Source organism: Lytechinus pictus, chromosome 8, assembly GCF_037042905.1.
Source record: "Lytechinus pictus isolate F3 Inbred chromosome 8, Lp3.0, whole genome shotgun sequence".
Classification (NCBI taxonomy): domain Eukaryota; kingdom Metazoa; phylum Echinodermata; class Echinoidea; order Temnopleuroida; family Toxopneustidae; genus Lytechinus; species Lytechinus pictus.
The window spans coordinates 798,791-819,204 of record NC_087252.1 but is presented as its reverse complement, the minus strand read 5'-3'; the positions used below and the strand labels follow the sequence as shown (position 1 = coordinate 819,204).

Sequence of the window (20,414 nt, the reverse complement as noted above, 5' to 3'; positions counted from 1 at the left end):
ATGCACAAAGCGCATGTAAATTATTTAAAATTAGTAAATTCGGCATGCTCAATATGTATTTTTTTTCTTCAAAAGAATATGACTTAAACGTTTTAGATATAACTTTTAATCTTCATTTTTAAAGTATGAAATATGAAACATTAAAAACAAAAAATTGTTTAACATGATCCAACTATATTTCTTAATTCAAATTCCACATACCTTTTATGAGGCACCTAAAACGTTAGAGCTTTTTCAATTTATTTGCAATGGGGCTTTTGGAATTACCGTTGGTCGACGTTTCCTAAGTTTTTGTCAGCAAGGATAATTATTTGAATATTCATATTGTGTGGTGATTTTTCCTGCTTTGAGTGTACTACATAATAATTTACTACCTTTGATTATGGCATTATGAAAAATTGTGAGGATAATACAATTTACTCCATTGGATTACATGCGCCAAAAAGATGATCGCAAAATATACATGGAAAATATTTAATTTCAAGTAAATCTAGAGACAACTTATTTACAGAAAACCTCTAGATTTCACAAAATTTTGTTTAACTGTAAACATATTTCCTGTCAATTTGTGTAGGTGAATTCGATGAAATCTAAAGTATTTTTCTCAAAATATACGAAAATGCCTCTATTTGATTAAAGGGATTAGAGAGAAAGAATAACAAAGATAGTAAGGGATACAATTAGAAGCGAAAAACACTTTCTTCATGTTCAAACCTTTAATATAATGAAATCGAGGGATACAGGGAAATAATTTTGCAAGAAAATATATTCTGTGGAATGCAGTGTGTAATGATCACGAAAAGTTAATTAATTGAAGAAAATAGGAAAAATGACATTATTTTGATGTACATTGTAATGAGCAAGGTTTTACCGGAACTATTAATGAAAAGAGTTTCTAAATTTCTAATTACAATAAGACCAAACACTGGAAAAACTTTAGTTCTGATCAAGAAAAAGGGATGCAACATATTTCTTCAATCTGATATACAGATGTAACAATTTGAACACAATGTCTAACAGAGATAAATATGACTGAGGAATAGGTAAATCGTTATATAGGGCAAGATAATTATTACAGAAAAGATGGAGGAGGTAAGATAATGGACAATGATGAAAGAAATTGGTTCAGAAGCATACAAAGTAGCAATTGCTTATGCTAGGCTTTTGCTTGATTACATATGCATAAAATGGGCGAGCAAATGTTTTTGCTAGTAGGCTCAAGCAATAGTTAACTTCTTGGTAGCATTCGCTTGACGATTAAGCTATTTCTAAAAAGTGTATGCAAAAAGCGAACATTTTGCTTGTGCGCTTAAGCATTTGCTTTGTTTGTTTCATGCTCTGTGAGAGTAGCTTGAGTGTTTGCTTGATCAGGGCGTTCGCGTTTAGAAAATGAGAGATGAGTGATGGTTAGGATGGCGATATGATGCAAAACTAAATACAGAGGGGTGATGTCAAAGATAAAGTGATGGGTAACGGATAATGGAAAACGGAATGAAGGTGAGTGACGGCAAAAGGATGATAGATGGGAAACATGATGAAGATGGATGGGAAATTGAATGAAGATAAAGGATGGGAAACGGGCTATGAAGACGAGGAATGGGAAACGGGCTATGACGACGAGGAATGGGAAACGGGCTATGACGACGAGGAATGGGAAACGGGCTATGACGACGAGGGATAGTAAACGGTCTATGAAGACGAAGGATCCGGGCTCTATACATACCTTTGTTCTTATAACACCGATCGGTCTGTGTGACGTCAGAAAGTCATTCAGTAACGCTATTTTTTTAATAGTTTCTAAAACAAAATATTATTCTGTTAAGCAATGAAAATGCTTAATTGAATTTCGTCTTTTGTAGCTTAAGGTATTTTCATTGAAATATAGTTTGTTTTACGTTAGAGGGGGTCTTTCAGCCATAACATACCCCTGTTGCAAGTGAGAAGCTGATAAATTCCTACATAATTATATTGTAGATACATGTTATAACTATGTCACATGTCTAGTTTTGAAAGGATTAGATTTGGCAGGAAATTTTGTTATGATCCTTCAAAAATAGGGTAAAAGCAAATATCAATGAAAACGTCCACAATCAATAAAAATCGCCAACCTTGGTCTAAAATTTATGCCCGTCGTTGGGCATAGGCCTATTTGCTAATTTGGCTTTACTAATACAAAAAGGTCTATTTTGTCATTTCAAAATGTGTCAATACACCGTACTGTCGCGATAAATCATACTTTTTTCTTTTTTTTCTTTTGACATTCGATGTACTTTTGAAATGTTATCCACTCAGCTTAATTCCATGCGTTCTCGTAGTCTATATACGATATTGTCAAGCCGGCTGTATACCTTATTGTTATACCATTCCGAATAATTAGACTCTTCAAAGAATATGCTTTATCCTGATATCTTGTATAAGAGATTAAACCATAAATCTCTTTATTTCAAATTTTCTGCAAAAAATACTCGACATATACGAAAAAGTTCGGAAAATTTACAGCAAACAAATTACCTATACTCTTCGCATCATGAAAAAAAATCTGATATATGAAAGAACATGACAAAACCAATGGATTTCATTTAATTCACTGGCGGATCGGGGGGGGGGGGGGCACATCGAGCCAGTGCTCCCCCCTCCTTGAGAGCAATAATCAAATTGTTTAATGCAAAAATTGCATTTTTAGCGAGTGTGTCCCCCCAGTTTGAAAGCGAGGACCTTTTATTTTTTGCTTGTCATTTTTTTTACAATAGTACCATTGAATATTTCATTTGTGATTGGTAAAAATTAAATATTGCTTTCGTTCATTGATGAGCCATTTTGCTATAGAATACTGTATTTTTTTTTTTTAATTCAGCTGTCAATTATACAAAAATCTTACTTACTTGAGGCTACGATCACACATTGCCTGCGGCAATCCAGGCCGACCTCCGCTGGGTCTAGTTGGCTCGATGGTTGTCTCGACGCTGCTCTCTAGCTGCTTGCAGCTGAGCGGCGGCTGCAGCTGCGATCTCACACGCTACCAGACGAGGTGATCTTTGTCGACATGGTCGAGGATGGAGTCGCTCAAGCTCCTCCTCGCGTCGCCGCCTCTCATCCAGCCGTTGACGGTACGCTGGAACGACCTCCGCATGATCGTTCTCCCTGTGCAACTTTTTGACTGCAGAAAATGATATCAATACAATAAACATTACCATTCAAAATAAATTACCATCATTATCATTGTCATCATTAAAATCATCATCGTCGTCGTGATCGTTATAATCGCTACCGTTATCATAATTTTTCTATATTTATTTGAACACTATTATCAATAATATTATCACCGTTATCATCATTATTGTCATTTTATCATTCATATCTCTTTATTATCATTATCATGATTATTATCATTAACATCATCACCGTCGTCATCATTGTTTAATTATCAATATATTAGTGAGATGAAATACATTTAGGTGAATGATTTTAAATATAACGAAAAATATACATATCCAAAATTATATCTAGGGTAGAAAATCTGTTTAAGTTTGTGTGAATTATGCGAAATGGTGCTTGAAAATTTAACTTCTTTGGTGGCTTTTGTCCACATTAATGCCCCCACCCCTTGTGTGGTACATACCGTGCAGTAGAATGCGTTGCCGGCGTCCCCTCCTAGCCTATGAAGGCGTCGCCGACTGGAGCGTCTGCGATCTCGACGTCCAGGACGAATTCCGGACACTTCGACGTGCGCACTGCACTGGACCGCTGCTGGCTGTCTGTAAAACAAATTAATAAGCAAATCAATCGTTAAAATATTAATTATCTTATCAATGACTAAATTGACTATTTCGATGTGATAAATGATTAAACTTTATCTTGAATCATTTTAGTAATTAGTCGTTTTTGCTGCCGATTTTTCAAATACATTTATTAACAATTCTTTCCTACTCCTGTAGTCCCCCTACTTGAAGACGACGTTCCTAATGCAGTCCATGGTATACACTTATACTGACGTAATTTTTTGGGAAAAATTATCTAGTGGAGGAATTCATGGGCTTCAGCCCCCCCCCCCCACTTTTTTTCCAAAACCGTGTACAAAAACGTAAAAATTACCATAAGATTGTGATTTTTTGCATGGTCAGCCCCCCCCCCCCCCCACTTTGAAAACCGCTCCGCGGGTCCTGAAAATGAAATCAATATTGCATAAATGTCAGAAATGAAGTACCGACCCATTTTACATGATTAATGGCTTGAAATTTTAAAGGGAAAGCAGAATTTGGCATGGCGAAAGCTTGAGTTTTGCCCGTCTTTTACTCTGTCATGTCTGTAGGAGCCTCCTGGCGAGGCGCATGCATGTGCAACACTTCCAATTCCATGGGATAAAACGTAATAGGACTAACTATAATTAATCAAAATAGGTCAAACATTTTCTATGTCACCGAACGATGTGAATCCGGATTTCCCCAGTATTCACCAATTCAATTGGTGAAATTTAAATTTTCAATTTTTCTTCTCGGACTTTTCTCATCGACAAGCAGCAAGGTGGATCTCACTCGGCGATTCCGATTTTTTTTTTGTCTAAAGAGGGCACGCAATTCATATTTATATCAAACACACTACAAGGGAAGACTAATTATAAGCACCTAAATAATTTTACACGCAAAATACTAATCGACGCAAAGCATTACAAGAAGTCCGTGAAGTGTCCAATCTTTTCAATGTATAGACTTTGATGGACCGTTCGTTGAACAAAGTTGGTTTCGTTGAAGGCACACCGTTTTTTTCCTATTTTTTTTTTTTTTAGTCATCATTTTAAACTATTTCCCCAAAAGTTATCATCGCCAATAATAATCTTTAATTGTGTTTTGAAGGTATTTAATTTATTGGTGCCCATATCTAATAAAGTAATTATAAGAATGGCGCATTCAAAGAATTTAGACAATTATATCGAGGAGCTGAATAAAGGTTGTGAAATTTATAAGCGCCACCATCGTGCTTCCTTTCATTTCGTTTCAGACCGCTATTTATTAAGGCATGTACACAATGTGTGTCCATTTGCCAGTTACATTTTTCTTTTTTTCTGTACCCTGATGATTATACAGTGTTATTAACTTTTTATTTATCTTATATAAGAAACCAAGATAAAGAGAATAAGATGAATTCCATGATAGCATGGAATTCGGAAGCAACTTTCATCATTCTCAGAATTCCATAATCCTAAATAACCATGCATTGGCGGGATAGTATTGCAATTTATTTATGTTTCATCCATACATGCCTCCAAACTTTACACAACCATCACGGCCCTGTGAAGCGGGGGTGCTACTTTGAATGATTTTCTTAGGGTGCTGCGTGTATCATTCTGCAAAGGTAGCACCTTCGGCATTCTGAAAAAAATATGTAAAAAAAAATGTTTGAATTGTTTTCTTTCATTTCAAATTTACCTCAGCACCCGCAGTCAAAAATCGTTTCCAGGGTCCCGACTAGCCAGGAGGCTTCTAGAGAGTAAAAATCATTTACTAACGTATGCTTACTCTCAACGAAGCCAGGGGCCTGTTGCATGAAAGGGTCTTTCGTAGAACCATTATACGTAAGAACGAGATATCGCTCAACTGTTTCACAAAGCCGATTTGGGCGCTACGAAGAATGGTCCTTGGAAAGACAATAGCGCGTTTTCGCCCAGCGTCGTACGACGTAGAACGTAAGGGTCGTGTGCAAAAATCGCCAACTTCCATGGAAACAGAGGCCCGAGCGTTCTTGAGCTCAAATCACGGACGGTTCTTCCGCAAATTAGCGGGCGTCCGCATTAGAACGTAGGATTTGTCAACAGCCGTCAACAGCCAATCAGATCGCTTGTAGAGCGAGCAAGCTGAGCCGATGTAGCCAGTTCATAGAGCGCGGGCGCGGGATTTTCCCTAGTAGTGGTGACGTCATGCAGTCTACGTACTTCCGGTCGATCCGGCCGCGTTCAGCGATTTGCGAAACTGCTTACAAGCGAGAGTTGAGCGCGACGGACGCACGAACCAAGAGATCGTTCTACGTCGTAGATAGCGTCGTACGACGCTGGGCGAAAACGCGCTACTTCCAGACATGTCCTACGTAGGTATGATCTTCTTTGCACACCGCCCGCCACTGTCGGCACTGAGAGAAAATGCGTTTACGGCAAGCCACACTGACATATCACCTTTAAACATTTTTTGCGGTTGCACACTGATGTATTTTGTCTGGGATGGCGCCAAGTTATTTTTTATATGGGGGCTAGTTGTTATCGATTTCAGGTCGTCTTTTTGCACGGCAAGACGACCAAAAACAGATGTCATTTTAACTTCTCCGGGCATTATGTCCGGGGGTAATGTATAAAGGCCCAAATATTTTTTAAAATATGTTTTCTTTCATTCTCCGTCCTATCCCCACACCATTTCCATTAATTTTTTTTGAAATATCGAAATGGGCGGCAGTCTGACCCCTCATGCTTTCTCATCATAGATAATTAAACAACATGAAAACAAATTTCTTTAAAAGAAATTATGTAAGGTAAAAAACGTGTTTATAACGTTCAGCAAAAAAAAAACACGATACAAAACTAAAATGTTAAACATAGTAAATCATTCATTTATTTTTTTATTTCATTTTCATTATAATTATTTTTTTTGCTGAGATTTTTTTTAATCAATGAAAATTAATTGTCGGATTTGGGCTAACTTGAGATGTGAAACAGTGAAACAAAACAAACAATCGGCAGTAACAAAATAGCTAATTGAATTTAAGATACAGATTCTAGGCCTATTGCTTACGAATCCATCACAATTATTACAAATGAAAATAAGCTAGTTCATTAAAGAAAAGATTATGGAAAGTCCATACGAAGAGGCGCATTTTAAATCGTAGGGAGGCCTCTTTCGGCCCCTATGTAATGTTGAATCAATAATGTAGTCTTTACTCCTCAACTTTGAAATGTTGAACAATATATTTTTTATATTCTTAAACCTTATATTCTTATATAAGCTTCCATAAATTAAGTGATCAACTTTAAAGATGATCAACGTTTATGATCCTTGTAATATTTAGCATTAGTTTTGTAAATAGTATTTTTTCCATTGCGGATTGCACACCTTTTTCTATGTTTTAATTGTTATTGCAAAGCACTACTTTATCCACTTGGACATGTTTGCAGCAATTTTCATATTTTCCTTGTCTTCGGTTACTCATCATGCAACTGAGGTATGTTTATAAACACTCACATTTGTATTTCTTGCGTTATATCTGACAAATAAAATAAATAAATTAGATTTTTCACAGGAAGCCTCTCATATTTTCCTTTTTAGTCTCAAACAATCAGACACTGTTGATTTTGTTTACTCCATTCAAACCCTATATATTAACGCATAATTTGCAAAATCATCATATATATGTATTCTATAAAAAATCAGTATATTGAACTAATAAAATATCGAAATTACTTAGTTAAATCAATTTTTATGTCGGACAAGGGTCTCTTTCGTTGAAATATCAATGAAAGGTGTCTCTTAAAGGACACCGTGTTCTAAATAAGGGAAATAATGAAAATTTCGATTTTATCCAGTTATGTTTGTGAATCTTGATAGTTTTTTCTCTTTTTACCATATAAAATACGCTCCATACATCAATTCTACAATGAGTAATAAATAAAACATTATTTGATCCCCTTTTATTGAAATATATGATTTTGTGAAAAGTCGCCATTCCGAAATAAAAGGTTCAGGTGTCGATGAAGACTAAATATTTTTCCGATACTATCGATATCAAATGATGTCGCGGACTTGAAAGACAAAATTGCCTTCGTGAAACGGAAAGCGCAGATTTGTCGCCAATCTTCCTATCTCGGAAGAATGGTCCTAGGACGTTCCTTCGTATCGCTCATCTCGTCATGCAACAGGCCCCAGGGATTCGATATCTACACGCACCGCCAAAAAATCTCAAACTTTCGCCCCCGAGATTTTTAATTTCATTCTAAAAGATCTAGCCCTAAATCATCTACATGGGATACAACTTCATTTCCGACATTTCTACGATATTGATTTCATCCAAAATACGAGAAAATGCTATGAAAAAACGGAAAAAACTTGCCACCGTGTTTACAGCAAGCAAATCGCGCGATTTGCTTGCTGTCGCCAAGCGAAAGACAATGAATCAAGATGGCGACGTAAACACGGTCGCGAGTTTTTCCCGTCTTTTCATAACATTTTCTCGTTTTTTGAATGAATTCTTGTTTAAAAATGAAATCAATATCGTAGAAATGTCGGAAATGAAGTTGTATCCCATTTACATTATTTAGGGCTATATCTTTTAGAAGGAAAGTATAAATCTCGGGGGCGAAAGTTTGAGGTTTCTTGGGCGGTGCGTGTAGATATCGAATCCCTGGCTTCGTTGAGAGTAAGCTTACGTTAGTAAATGATTTTTACTCTCTAGAAGCCTCCTGGCTAGTCCTGACTGCAATAGGGAATACATACATGTGCTTGGTTCTAAAAAAATAAAGTAAAAAGCTGACCTGACGTGTTGCCAGCAACGAAATTCCTGTAAGCCTGGGAGTGGTTGCCTCCTACACCGGGCACCCTCGCGGGCATTCTCGATGCAACATCCTATGTACTGGTTAGCCATCATTCACAAGGTGAAGATCAACGCAACCGGGCAAAGCAAATGCTAAGAAATCTCCAAACGACATGTCTATGACAAAGTCTAGCAGAGATGTCGAAAGAGTTACGGCGAGCAACTTTACACGAGACCTTTGCTCTATAATAGGTCTTGAATGGGTTATTTAAAAATAGGTCACGTGCTTCAACATGGCGAACCAATCAAATTCGCACTTTGAGTCGAGTCGTGTTCCTGAACAATTAACCCGTCAAGCTCGGCAATTTAGAATAATGTAATTGGAATCACTGGAATGGCATGAATCTGTGTCCAAATCACCAAACGTTGTTTTGCTACACAATAGTAGACATGGTAGAAGTACAATGCGTAGCTGCGCACAAGCTTTTTTTTTGCAGTTACATAATCGCAAGCTCGACCCTCCCTTAAAATGTATCTGAGAAAAAAGACATGAAGTAAATGGGGACAACTACATCCCGGCCCATTTAAACAAACTCACAGTCTCACACTGCAAATAATATGTATATTTTACTTATTAATCTATTTCATTTTATTCCTTTCTCATTACTTTTGTCTGGTAAGGTGTACAAATTCATTAAGGTAAGTTAGAAATAAATTTGCTTTGTTGTTTGTCTTTCTATCAATTTACTCAAGTTCATGCTCTCGTTTGCTTTATTTCTTTTGTAGTCAACACATTAACCAAATATGAAATGATAACCATACAAATCAATACAAAGGAATGTACTATGTAAGGAATAAGACCATACAAATAAGAGATAAATGTTTTCGGTAAGCAATAAACAATGCAGATTTAAAAGAAATTCATACAATTATGATATATACAATGAGGGTAAAACTAAATGTAGAACACTGTCTATTAAACATCTGCAAGGCTATTTGCATTTATCTTTTTTAATTAGGCAGAATAAAAATTGAGGAAATGGGGTCCTCTGAATAGCAGGGCTTGTTAAATGTGGATCCCTCGATGGATATTAGATAGATTAGTAGGTATAACTATGGCATAGGAGAAGGAGGGGAGGGGTGAAGGAATAAATTTACTTTGATGGTTGATACATTAAAATTGAGTTAATGGAAGTAGAATATAAATCAAATGGAGAGAATGTAACCGAGAGGATAGTGTGGTGCTTAGGTGTGGGTGAAAGGGGATCAGAGGAAAGAGGAAGAAATAAAGAAAGAAGGAGGAAGAAAAAAAAAACGTCACGAGGGAAGAAAGTAAGGTAGAGTTTTGTACCGATCGCTCAATTGGCATTTCGCTCTATGTATGATTCGAGAATCAAATTTTGTTTCTTCAGCTTTATTTTAAAACAATTCAAACTAGCGGCATTTATAATGTCAATCCTGAGAGAGTTCCAGAATTAAAGATAAATTCCAGTTCTGGTAACGATCTCAAAATGACTTTTTACAGAATCTAATATAATGACCATCCAAGTGTCTGTTTGTATGAATAAAAAATATGTGCCAAAGGATTCTGGAAGAAATTGTGTAATTGCTGATAAATAAGCAAAATAAACGCGGATTCGGTCACTTCGGATTCGGTCACTTCCGTCGGGTCTTTATTCCAGCAATAATAATTCACTGTCCCATGTGTGCCTTTCTGTGTTGGTGATCTTCAGTGTGAAAATTTGTCAGCGTAGATTTCAAGATTTCACAAAGTTCAGTTTATGTAACTGTACCAGATCTAGATCCTCGATGATATACTGACAATTACGCCTGGTTTTACAGACTTTCTCATGAAATCAGTGTTTACTGCAACTACTGGAATTTCTCTTTAAGGACGGTAAAAATTGCTTTTTGTGCAAAGAGAGTGCGGGTACTGGGAAGAGGGAAACTGAGGGTCTGTTGGATTTGGTAACTTTTAATGGTTTTTTTTTTTTTGTAAACATGTTAATCAATAATGTTTTTGAAGTACATTTTGTGTCCAATTTATATATATATTGCCCTGTGTGAAAAGAAAAAAAAAATCCGGAAATCATTTTAGGATGTTCGTTTTATGTAGTACAATCAAATACGAGAGCGAATAGGAGCATTGTTAATAATCCTTATCCTGACCAGTGGCGTAGCTACGGGGGGGGGGGGGGGGGGCCTGGGGGGCACGTGCCCCCTGAGATTTGGTGTGCCCCCCAGGTGCCCCCCCCCCCCTGAAAAAATTGGCAGAGTAAAAAAAAGATAAAAAAGGGAGAAAGAAAAAAAGAAAAAAGGAAAAGAAGGAGCTAGAAAGACAAGAAAAAATGAAGAGGAAAATAAGAGGAGGAAGACGAATGAATGAAATAATGTGAGGGGAAGACTTGCAAAAAAAAATTATTTCATGTTACTATATAAAATTTTCGCTTGCGCTTCGCGCCAGAATTGCCTGTTCGATGAGATTCATATCTTGCTCAATAGGCTGATATGGAGCAAGTTTTATTTACAAATTTAAGTGCTCTGTAAAATGTCCGTTTTATGGTCTACTTATCATCATTTTAAGCTCGCGCTGCATGGTCACATTGTTTGATTTGCCAAGTTCCTATTGTCTACTTGTATTCCATAAAGTTCTATTAAACAAATGTATTCAGAATGCCCAGATTCTAGGTTCTAGATTCTTTACTTAAATTATCCAGTTTCACATCAGAATATCAATAATTGTCTGCTCACGCTTCACGATCGCATTATTAATGATACCCAATTAACTATATCCTATTTATGATTTACAAAATATGAATAGAGTGTCCCGCTTTTAGGTCTAAGATCTTAATTTTCTTCCTTTAGCGCTTCGCGCTCACATCAATTGTTTAGTTACATACATATCCCATTTATTAATACAAAAAGTGCTTAGAATGACCTTTTTTAGGTCGGAATGTCCCAAAAGATTTGCTCGCGCTTCGCGCTCCCATTATTGAAATATATACCGTCTTCGTGGGTAACTGTAGGCTAAGCAGTCCTTAACAGGTCCCTTTTCGATAATGCTAGAACAGTCAATATAGATTTCTGCTCGCGCTTGGCGTTCGCAGTAACCACCTAGTTACATACGAATCTTGTTCAGGATCATACATAATATTGCCCAGAATATTACATTTTCAGGACAAAATACATGAAAGTAAAACAAAAAATCGCTCGCGCTTCGCGCTCGCACTTTTTATAAGGCTTATGAGATTATTTCATGTTAATTTTGTTTTATAAGAATAAAACTAAGAAGTGACTGATCGGAGAAAATATAGGTGAAGATATTTTCGGGCCCCGTCCCCTATTGGCGAAAGTCGGATCCGCCCTTGTGACACATACACACACACCGGAAAAAATGGTGCCCACCCCTAAAAAAGCAAGGACCCCCCCCCCAGTGCCCCCAGGAAAAAAATCCTAGCTACGTGAGGTAAACCGATTATTGACGATCTACTGATCGTTTCATTAAACAAATACAATTAATGGCTCTAGAATCGGGAATATAAACAAAGGTGCTAGCCATCACTCACTATTTCTTTAGTTTTTTCTTGTTTGAATGATACGATATTTATGATTTTTAAAGAATTGACAGTATTGTAAAACTTGACTGAACCACATAATGTTTAACAATGTTAATTCCACATGTTCCGGAAGGAATAAAACAAAATTTTACATGACAAGGGGGAGAAAATCGGAATATTTCATATAATAAAATACAAGAGAAATAGTGAGTGATGTCATCAGTCCCCTTATTTGCATACCAGCCAGGATGTGAAGATAACTGTTTTGTGAAATTAAGCGAAACTTTAAAATAAAATGAATTTCTCAGTTATTTTCCGATTTTGATGAAATTTTCAGCGTTATGCTAGTTTGATTTTTCTCTATTTACTCAAATCAACATTTTCCTGTGGTGGACTTGACCTTTAAATGGGTATCTTTGCTAATGTTCTATGTGTTATTCCATGTACAGAATTTGACTGTGCTGTTTTCAATATTATGACAGTGATATCAACCTACATTTATTAATTTCTCTTGCAGACCTGGGCCCCGTTGCATAAAAGTTACTAAACTTGTTCATCCAATAGTAACTTGCATGGAATCCTTGATTTTGATTGGCTGTTTACCAGCGTTACCATGGTAGCTACCATTGGATGGCAAAGCTACTATAATACTTATAAGCTTATTAAGCTTGTAAACGGGGTCCTGGTGTGTGTTTCACTTGACGAACGACTGGTGATCCTTTTTTTATGCGCTAAATCAACATCAATGAAAATTCTGTAACCTCTCTATGTTCGGTATATATCATTTACCATAAGAAATGATATGAGTCTTTCGTACAGTCGCTCGAAGATTACGAACAGCTTTATGAAACACCCACTTGATAACTCTACACAAAATAAACGTCGTATCCAACCACATCCACCAACACCCACATTCGGAATATTGTCCTTCCGCATGTCAAAGATAAGTCCGCCCCTATAAAACTTTTTTTTGATTGCAGGGGAAAACTTTTAAGCTGAAACCTCCATCAAAATCTGATGTGAAATAACAGACGGTTATTTTTTGTTTCAAATTTCGCTTAATTTCGCAAGACGGTAATGCAGAATTCATCTTTCATTCGGCATAAAAATCAACTTCAGGCCTAGTAGGGTTTTAAAGATATTACCTCAGCCGGAAAAAACTCTTTGCGCAAATGCCAGAAGCGGATCTAGAGGGGGGGTGGGGGGGGGGGGGGTTGCAGCCCCCCCAAAAAAAAATCCGGGGACCATTTTTTTAAATCTTATCTTTTTTTAAAACTTGTAATTTAATTTTATTCTATTTCTATGTATTTATTTCATTTATTATTATTATTATTATTATTATTATTATTATTTCTTTTTGGGGGAGGGGGGGGGGGGTTGGGCGAACAAATGTCACAGAGTCCCTTGCCCCCCCCCCCCCCATCAGCTTTTTTGAGGACACGGGCCACCGCCGAAGTGACAAGCTAGGCCAGCGTTGCCGATTCTCATCCCCAAAATCCCCACATTAAAAAAAAAAAAAATGGGGGATTGTTGAAGTCTTTGGGGATGAAAAATAAATATTTGGGAATGAAAATAATATTTGTACAGAAACATCCAAGGCGTCTCTTCTGCCAGTCCATCATATTTGACTGAGATTTGCCAGTGAGTATCAGTGACAAGCTGTTCATAATAAAAGTATTAGGCTAACAGTGCTTATTCCAAGGTCCCCAATTCTTTGTATCTGTGTTGTTAACTGGCCTTACATTGCAGGAAAATGCAACTTAATTTTACAAATTTTCATGGGGGTTAATTTGGCAACGACCTCTATACCAAAAAGAGTGGTGTTTTAGATGCAAGAAAACGCCATTTTCACACACAGATTTTCAAAAATTTTCCCTACTGTGGGAGGGGGGACACCCCCCTCCCACACCCTCCCCCCTCGCTCGCTCCGCTCGCTTGGACTCGGTCGCTTCGCTCCCTCGCATACCACCCCAACCCCCCCTTTATAAAAAGCTGGATCCACCCCTGAAATGCTTCCAAGATTTTTGAATAAGACACAGCATTAATAGTTTCTGTTTGATTATTTATCTTTATTCAGTTTTACCTAGAATGAAATAATTTGTAGATAATACAAGATAAAACACCCAAACCATTAAAACCAAGAATTCATGTGGTATAATACAACGCATGCTTTTCTTTAAGTTTATTTGATGACTATATATGCCACCCACATTGATCCATTGGTAGCAGAAGGAAATATTTCCTTAACCTATTCATAGGTATTTCTTTTCTTTAATTTGAATTTAAATTTGACGTCGAAACATCGATTATCTTGTATTCATAAGCCAAGTAATAAATTTAACGTAACAAGTTAGAAAACATTACATTATTTCATTGCCAAGGGACCATACTTGACTAGCATTCATGGTATTTCCTGGTTTCTATTATCCTTGCTTTTAGATGTATTCGTAACTAATTGGCTATAAATTTGTAAAATGATTATCATTATTGCATGGGATAATTGATTAATTTATTCATTAATTAATTCATAGATGAATACGAGAATGAACTTTTAATTTATAAGTAAAGCTGATCTGGCTTTCGTAACACAAAGGTTTGCGATGAATTGCAAATATGAAAGAACCACACTGATTGTTTCTTAGTCAATATTTTAAACCAAATGCGCATGTAATATTGATCTTTATTGGCCAGTCCATTTAGCAATTGATCGCTAATTTTCGTGTTAAAGTTGATCTGGTGGGCGTGAGTGGTCAGGGTGTGTGGTATCGTGTGGTTTTCGTTTGGGTAGATGTTTGATGATGCATGGATCCCGCGTCCTCCCAGCCTGGCCAGTCAATTACTTTCCGTGCTCAAGCTTCTTCCGCATGACTCCATGAGGTTCATTGGCTGCATTCACCTTCTGGTTGATTTTGGAAACCTTCATCGCACCTCCAGCCATCTATTAACGATACAAGCAAATAAAACATGCATTGTAATAATACAATACACATGCACGGAAGCTTTAAAGGTTTCAGGAAAATCTATTAAGAATTAAGAGAGTTATTAGAATTTCATTTTTGTTACTTGTGTGTTCATAAACGAGCAGCTGCCCCATATGTTATGTAATATAAAATGCATAAATTTCATTTTTAATGGTTCCATGATGACGTATTTTTTATTTTCTTTTAAGGAGCAGGTGTGACATTGTTTGTGTTTTGATATACTGAAGGTAAAAAAAAACATTTCCATTTTTCAGAGAAAATGACATTTCATTGATTTTTTACCATACAATACGCAAGAAAGCTGGTCGCATATGACGTCACACATCAAATAATTAAGATTCTAATAACTTTTGTCATTATTTGATGGATTTTCCTCAAACCTTCGCCAATATATTTTTTCTGCTATTTTTACAATAAACTTTTTGTCAGGGTGATCGACTTGTAGAGATGGTGAGATATGTATCTCGCCAAGTCGACGTGATAATTATAAGTTACGAATGTGACTGTCCCCTCCCCATCCCCGGGCCCGGGGCTAAAAACAACAAGGATCCGCTTTTGGCAGCCAATTGGGAAAAATGTGGATGAAAATATTTTTATGCCCCCATATTGGCGAGACCTAGATCCGCCCCCCCGGGGGGTAAACCCCTCCCACGACCTTCATCTACTATGTCGCTTTGCTTTCTCGCCGATAATCTCTATTTCCCATAGGCCCATGGTCATATTACCAATCGATGACATCTAAATTAGGTATGAAATAATTTGACAGAATACAGTGCGTCCCAGAAAAAACGAAACCGAGATTAAGCGACGATTTATCATAACTTAATCACAAATACAATAGACAAATGACCCACCAATGTAAAGCTTAGAATATCCTCTTTCATCTGATATTACTTAGATTATTCCTCATTCACGCATGAGTGAGCAAAAACAATTTGAAGAAAGGATACCAAAAACTCATTTGGCGGGGGTATCTGAATTTCAAAAAGAAAATCGCATGCCTAAAAAGTTCAATATCTGCTCTTTTATTTGACACCTCAATCACAAAAAATGGTCAAGAAGTAAAAAAGTTATGTTCACTCGAAACAATGCTTGTATTTCCATAATTTCATTAAATAAACGTGTTTTCACCGGTTTCTCACAGAAGCTATCGCATGGTTAACAAAAGACTTAATGCATGGCTGATCGTCAACAAAACGAAGTGTCGAGTGAGTTTGAACGCTAGCCTGTAAAAACCTCTTCATTTTATGAAATTATTGAAATACAAGCCTTATTTTAAATAACAAGAACTTTTTTTCTTTTTGACCATTTTCTGTAATTGAGGTATCAAATTAAAGAGCAGATATTGAACTTTTAAAAAATTTTGTTTTCTTTTTGAAACACAGATACAGCCCGCCAAATAAATTGTTGGTATCCCCTCTTCAAATTGTTTTTGCTCACTCATGTGTGAATGAGAAATAATCTAAGTAATTTCAGATGAAAGAAGAGATTCTAAGCTTTACAATGGTAGGTCATTCGTCTATTGTTTTTGTGATTAAGTTATGATAAATCATCGATAAATCTCGGTTTCGTTTTTGTGGGACGCACTGTATAATGTTACATTGATAGTGATAATAGGAACTAAGCATCAACGAAAATTGTTTGAAGAGCATTCAGAGCCGGATGCAGAGTACCTTAAATAACATCGTTTTTCAAGTTAATTAGAGATTAGGTATATTTAGATATGAATATTACTGTTTTATAATTATGTTTTTATTATAACAAATTGAAATAAATCGCAAGATTTGCAAATGATTATTAAACACAAATACAATCACAAATACAGGATTGTATTTGATGATATTTGCGATTTGTATCACTAATCAATGAAAACTTTGTGATCTAGAATTAGTCGGTTCTATTCCTGACGCAAGTTAGTTCTGGGACCGTCTCATCAATAGTTGGTTGTCGTCTAATTTGTCAGATCCGTCAACTTCCCTTGATTTTGATTGGCTAAGAAGCGCTCTTTCTATGGTTCCTGTCAGATAAAACAGGACTTGTCGGATAAAACGTCTCACAAGTCATTTTATGAAACGCTCCCTAGGCAATAATATGCCTTGAATAAAACACAAGCAGTATGAAGAATTCCGTATCCATTTTTTAAGGATATGCATGCATGTTGGATCGGCAAATTGCCAATTCCGTCCATCAACATTTCGTCTAACAACTTTTTGGTCCAATAACCATTTGGTCTAATCATCACTTCGTCGCCTAATCACCAGTGCGTCTAGGTCTATGACCATTACGTCTCATAACCAGCTGGTCTAAATACAGAATACAAGTTGGTAATTGAACGAATTGGCATTGGGCCAATTGAAAATATACCTTAATCATCTTACCCCTTCATATGCCTCTCGCTTGATGATGGGACTCTCTTTGTATCGACGAGAATTTAAACGGCGTTTGCCATTGACAGAGCTGAAGAGAACTAACATGGCAAATAGACACAGGATAGCTGTTCGATTCATCGTTAGATTTGGTTTTAGAGCAACACCCAGAAACAATATATATCAAGAGGTCTAAGAGGATACTGCAGCCTTCATGGATTGAGTCGATCTAGTTTTATCAACAATAACGCACTGCATATTTATATCTTTTCGGATCGATGATTTTTGTCCCAACTGAAAAAAATGTACAAAGGGTGTGCCAAATTCCATAAGAATTTGACCTTTTTCTTCACTTATGAAAAGAGTGACGTCATAATAAGTGGAACGCCTCTGATCTGGCCGTCTCGCCGACATTACGCTAGGTATAACTACTAAAATGAATATTTCTTTAAAAAAAAGAAATACATAGAGAGAGAGAGTGGGGGGGGGGGGAGAAAATTGTTGTTGTTGTTGTTTTAGCTTATACGGCTTGTATCATTCAGCAGTGAATATTTGCGCCAAAATGGAATGCTTCTGGTCTCGCCCTGCATTACTCGATTCAACATCGCGGGCAGTGCTGACTTAAAAAAACAAATTTATAGCTATTTACAACTACTTATAAATATGAATAATTTTTGGAAGAAAGAGAGAGAGATAAAAAAAAAAGGGAACGACTCTGCTCGCCTGCAAAACCTTATTCAATATAGCTGAATATGAAAATGATTGACAAAGAGAGAAACAGCGGCACCTATGTCTCGAAGGGTATGGCAAAGCTTCCCCCAATAAATAATGGATACATTTTACACCACCACTCAGTGACGTAAAAGTTCCTCGAAATTCGAGGGGGCCAGAAATGGCGGACGGAGCAAAAGGACTTTATAAATAAGACAAAAAGAAGCGAGCGAGCGAAGCGAGTGAGCAATGAAAATTTAGACATTTTTCATACAAGAGATCTTATAATTGAATAAATTTTGATATAATATTCAGAAAATATCAAATTTTACTCTTTAACTTTCTTTTTCATTTTTGTTTTCTTGGTCGGGCCGGTGGAGCATGACCCCTAGGCCCCCACCCCCATCTGTGCTCCAGTGCCACATCATTAAATGACAAGTCCCCCCAACAAAAAGATAGTTTGAATGAAAAGAGACAAATCAAACAAGCATAACACTGAAAAATTCATCAAATTGGATGTGAAATAAGAAAGTTTTGCTTAATTTCACGCTAATAGTTATATTCACATCCTGGTCGGTATGCAAATGAGGGGACTGATGACATCATCCACTCACTATTTCTTTTGTATTTCATTACATAGAATATGAAATATTCTAATTTTCTCCCCGTTTTTATATAAAACAAAGTTTTATTCTTCCCTGAACAAGTGTAATTATTATAGTTTTAACATTTTGTGGTTCTAACAAGAGGGTCCTTAAAAGTCTGTAAAAATTTGAATATTGTATAATTCAAACAATACAAAACTAAAGAAATAGTGAGTTAGAGACATCGGCGGCTCTCTCATTTGCATACCACTGAGTTGTATTGTGCATATAACTGTTTTGTGAAAAATAAGCGAAACTTTAAAATGCCATAACTATATTATTTCACAAATGGGCGTTGTGGCGTGCGCCTGTAATTCAAGCTGTGGGGAAGTTTCAAATTGATACAGAGGTTCGAGCCCTGGTCACGTCTTTCGGATGGTGACGTTAAAGGTCGGTCCCAGACGTAAATAATCATATCTGATTGATACACGTTTGACAAAACTCAAATACACACACACACACACACACACATTTCATATCCGATTTCGATGACATTTTCAGTGTTTTGCTGGTTTGATTTTCTTCTTTTTCTTCATATCAATTTTTTTTTCTGGAGTGGACAGAGATCAAAGGGCATACGACTCAATACCCTGGAAGAAGAAAAATCCCTTTCTTCTTTCTTTTCACTCCCATATGGTTTCTGCCCTTCCTCCCTCTTTCCGTTTACTTTCACAACCCTTTTCTACGGGACGCACTATTAGCCCCCCCAAAAAAAAAAATGATTTGCTTTATAAGCAAAAATAAAAACTTGACTCACCATCAGAGTAAAAAAAAAAAAATTGGTCCACTGACAAATCATCTGAAAGGGGCAAAAAAAATTGTCTCAACAGACTAAGGAAAAAAAAACTTTACTCAAAGAAGAAAGGAAAAGAAATTGCATCAACCCAAAATTCACGCCCCCCTGGGTATCTTATGGGGCGTCCCTTAGTAGACTCAACAAATTGGCTGAGGTTGTGAACAGGGGCGGATCTGGGATTTTCCAAGGGGGGGGGGCATTATGTTGGCGGCACTAGCGTACCTACGGGGGGGGGCAGGGGGGGCACTCTGCCCCCCCTGACGAGTCAAAACCCATGCAAAAACGTATCTTTGCCCCCCCCTGACGGACTTGAAAAACCTTTTTTGCCCCCCCTGACGAGCTTTAAAACCTTCAATGCCCCCCTGACGAGCTTGAAGACCTTTTTTTTTTTTTTTTTTTTGCTTGTCAATTTTTTTTGCTTGTCAAATTTTTTGGCGGACGGTTTTGCCCCCCCTGTGGAAAATCCTAGGTACGCCACTGGTTGGCGGAAAAAAATGTCAAGAAAAAAAACGTATTCACTACAAAATGCAGATCATTTACTTCCAGAAAAAATGACAAAAATGTCTTCAATTCACTATATGGACGGCATATTCTCTGAATGATTATGTTATGACTCTCAGAAGGGGAGCACGCACCGGATGTGCCACCCCCCAGACCGCCACTGGTTGTGCACCCCCTAAAAAAAAAATATTTTGTGATAATGGAATTGGCTACCCCACTTTAACAAAACATAAATCTGTTTCTTTAAGTGTCACACCTTTTTTGTTATTGTTAGTTGATACATTTTCATTTAATTTATTTATTTATTTATTCAGTTTTATTTAAAAACAGGGTAGTCCTTTCAGAGCCCAAAG

General features: G+C 36.8%; 1 protein-coding gene and 1 long non-coding RNA gene across 2 annotated transcripts; both read right to left on the bottom strand.

Annotated features, from left to right (window-relative positions):
* Positions 1-2,936: 2,936 nt before the first annotated feature.
* LOC135154964 (uncharacterized) lies at positions 2,937-8,687 on the bottom strand. Its single transcript, XM_064103212.1, has 3 exons — positions 8,507-8,687; positions 3,620-3,755; positions 2,937-3,149 (listed from the first exon to the last, which is right to left on the bottom strand). Exons 1-3 carry the CDS (start codon positions 8,617-8,619, stop codon positions 2,937-2,939), a joined length of 462 nt encoding a protein of 153 aa, XP_063959282.1. The 5' UTR covers positions 8,620-8,687.
* A 5,423-nt stretch (positions 8,688-14,110) lies between these two features.
* On the bottom strand, positions 14,111-17,705 carry LOC135155011 (uncharacterized). Its single transcript, XR_010294353.1, has 2 exons — positions 17,422-17,705; positions 14,111-15,000 (listed from the first exon to the last, which is right to left on the bottom strand). It is a non-coding gene; the product is annotated as an uncharacterized LOC135155011 (long non-coding RNA).
* Between the last annotated feature and the right edge of the window lie 2,709 nt (positions 17,706-20,414).

What these genes read in the sequence shown, in the direction of transcription:
- LOC135154964 (XM_064103212.1), bottom strand. Translation starts at nt 8,619, where the DNA reads ATGATGGCTAACCAGTACATAGGATGTTGCATCGAGAATGCCCGCGAG. An exon ending in CGTTGCTGGCAACACGTCAG is followed by an intron (nt 3,756 to 8,506) that starts GTCAGCTTTTTA and finishes TTTGTTTTACAG; the next exon opens with ACAGCCAGCAGCGGTCCAGT. An exon ending in GCAACGCATTCTACTGCACG is followed by an intron (nt 3,150 to 3,619) that starts GTATGTACCACA and finishes GCAGTCAAAAAG; the next exon opens with TTGCACAGGGAGAACGATCA.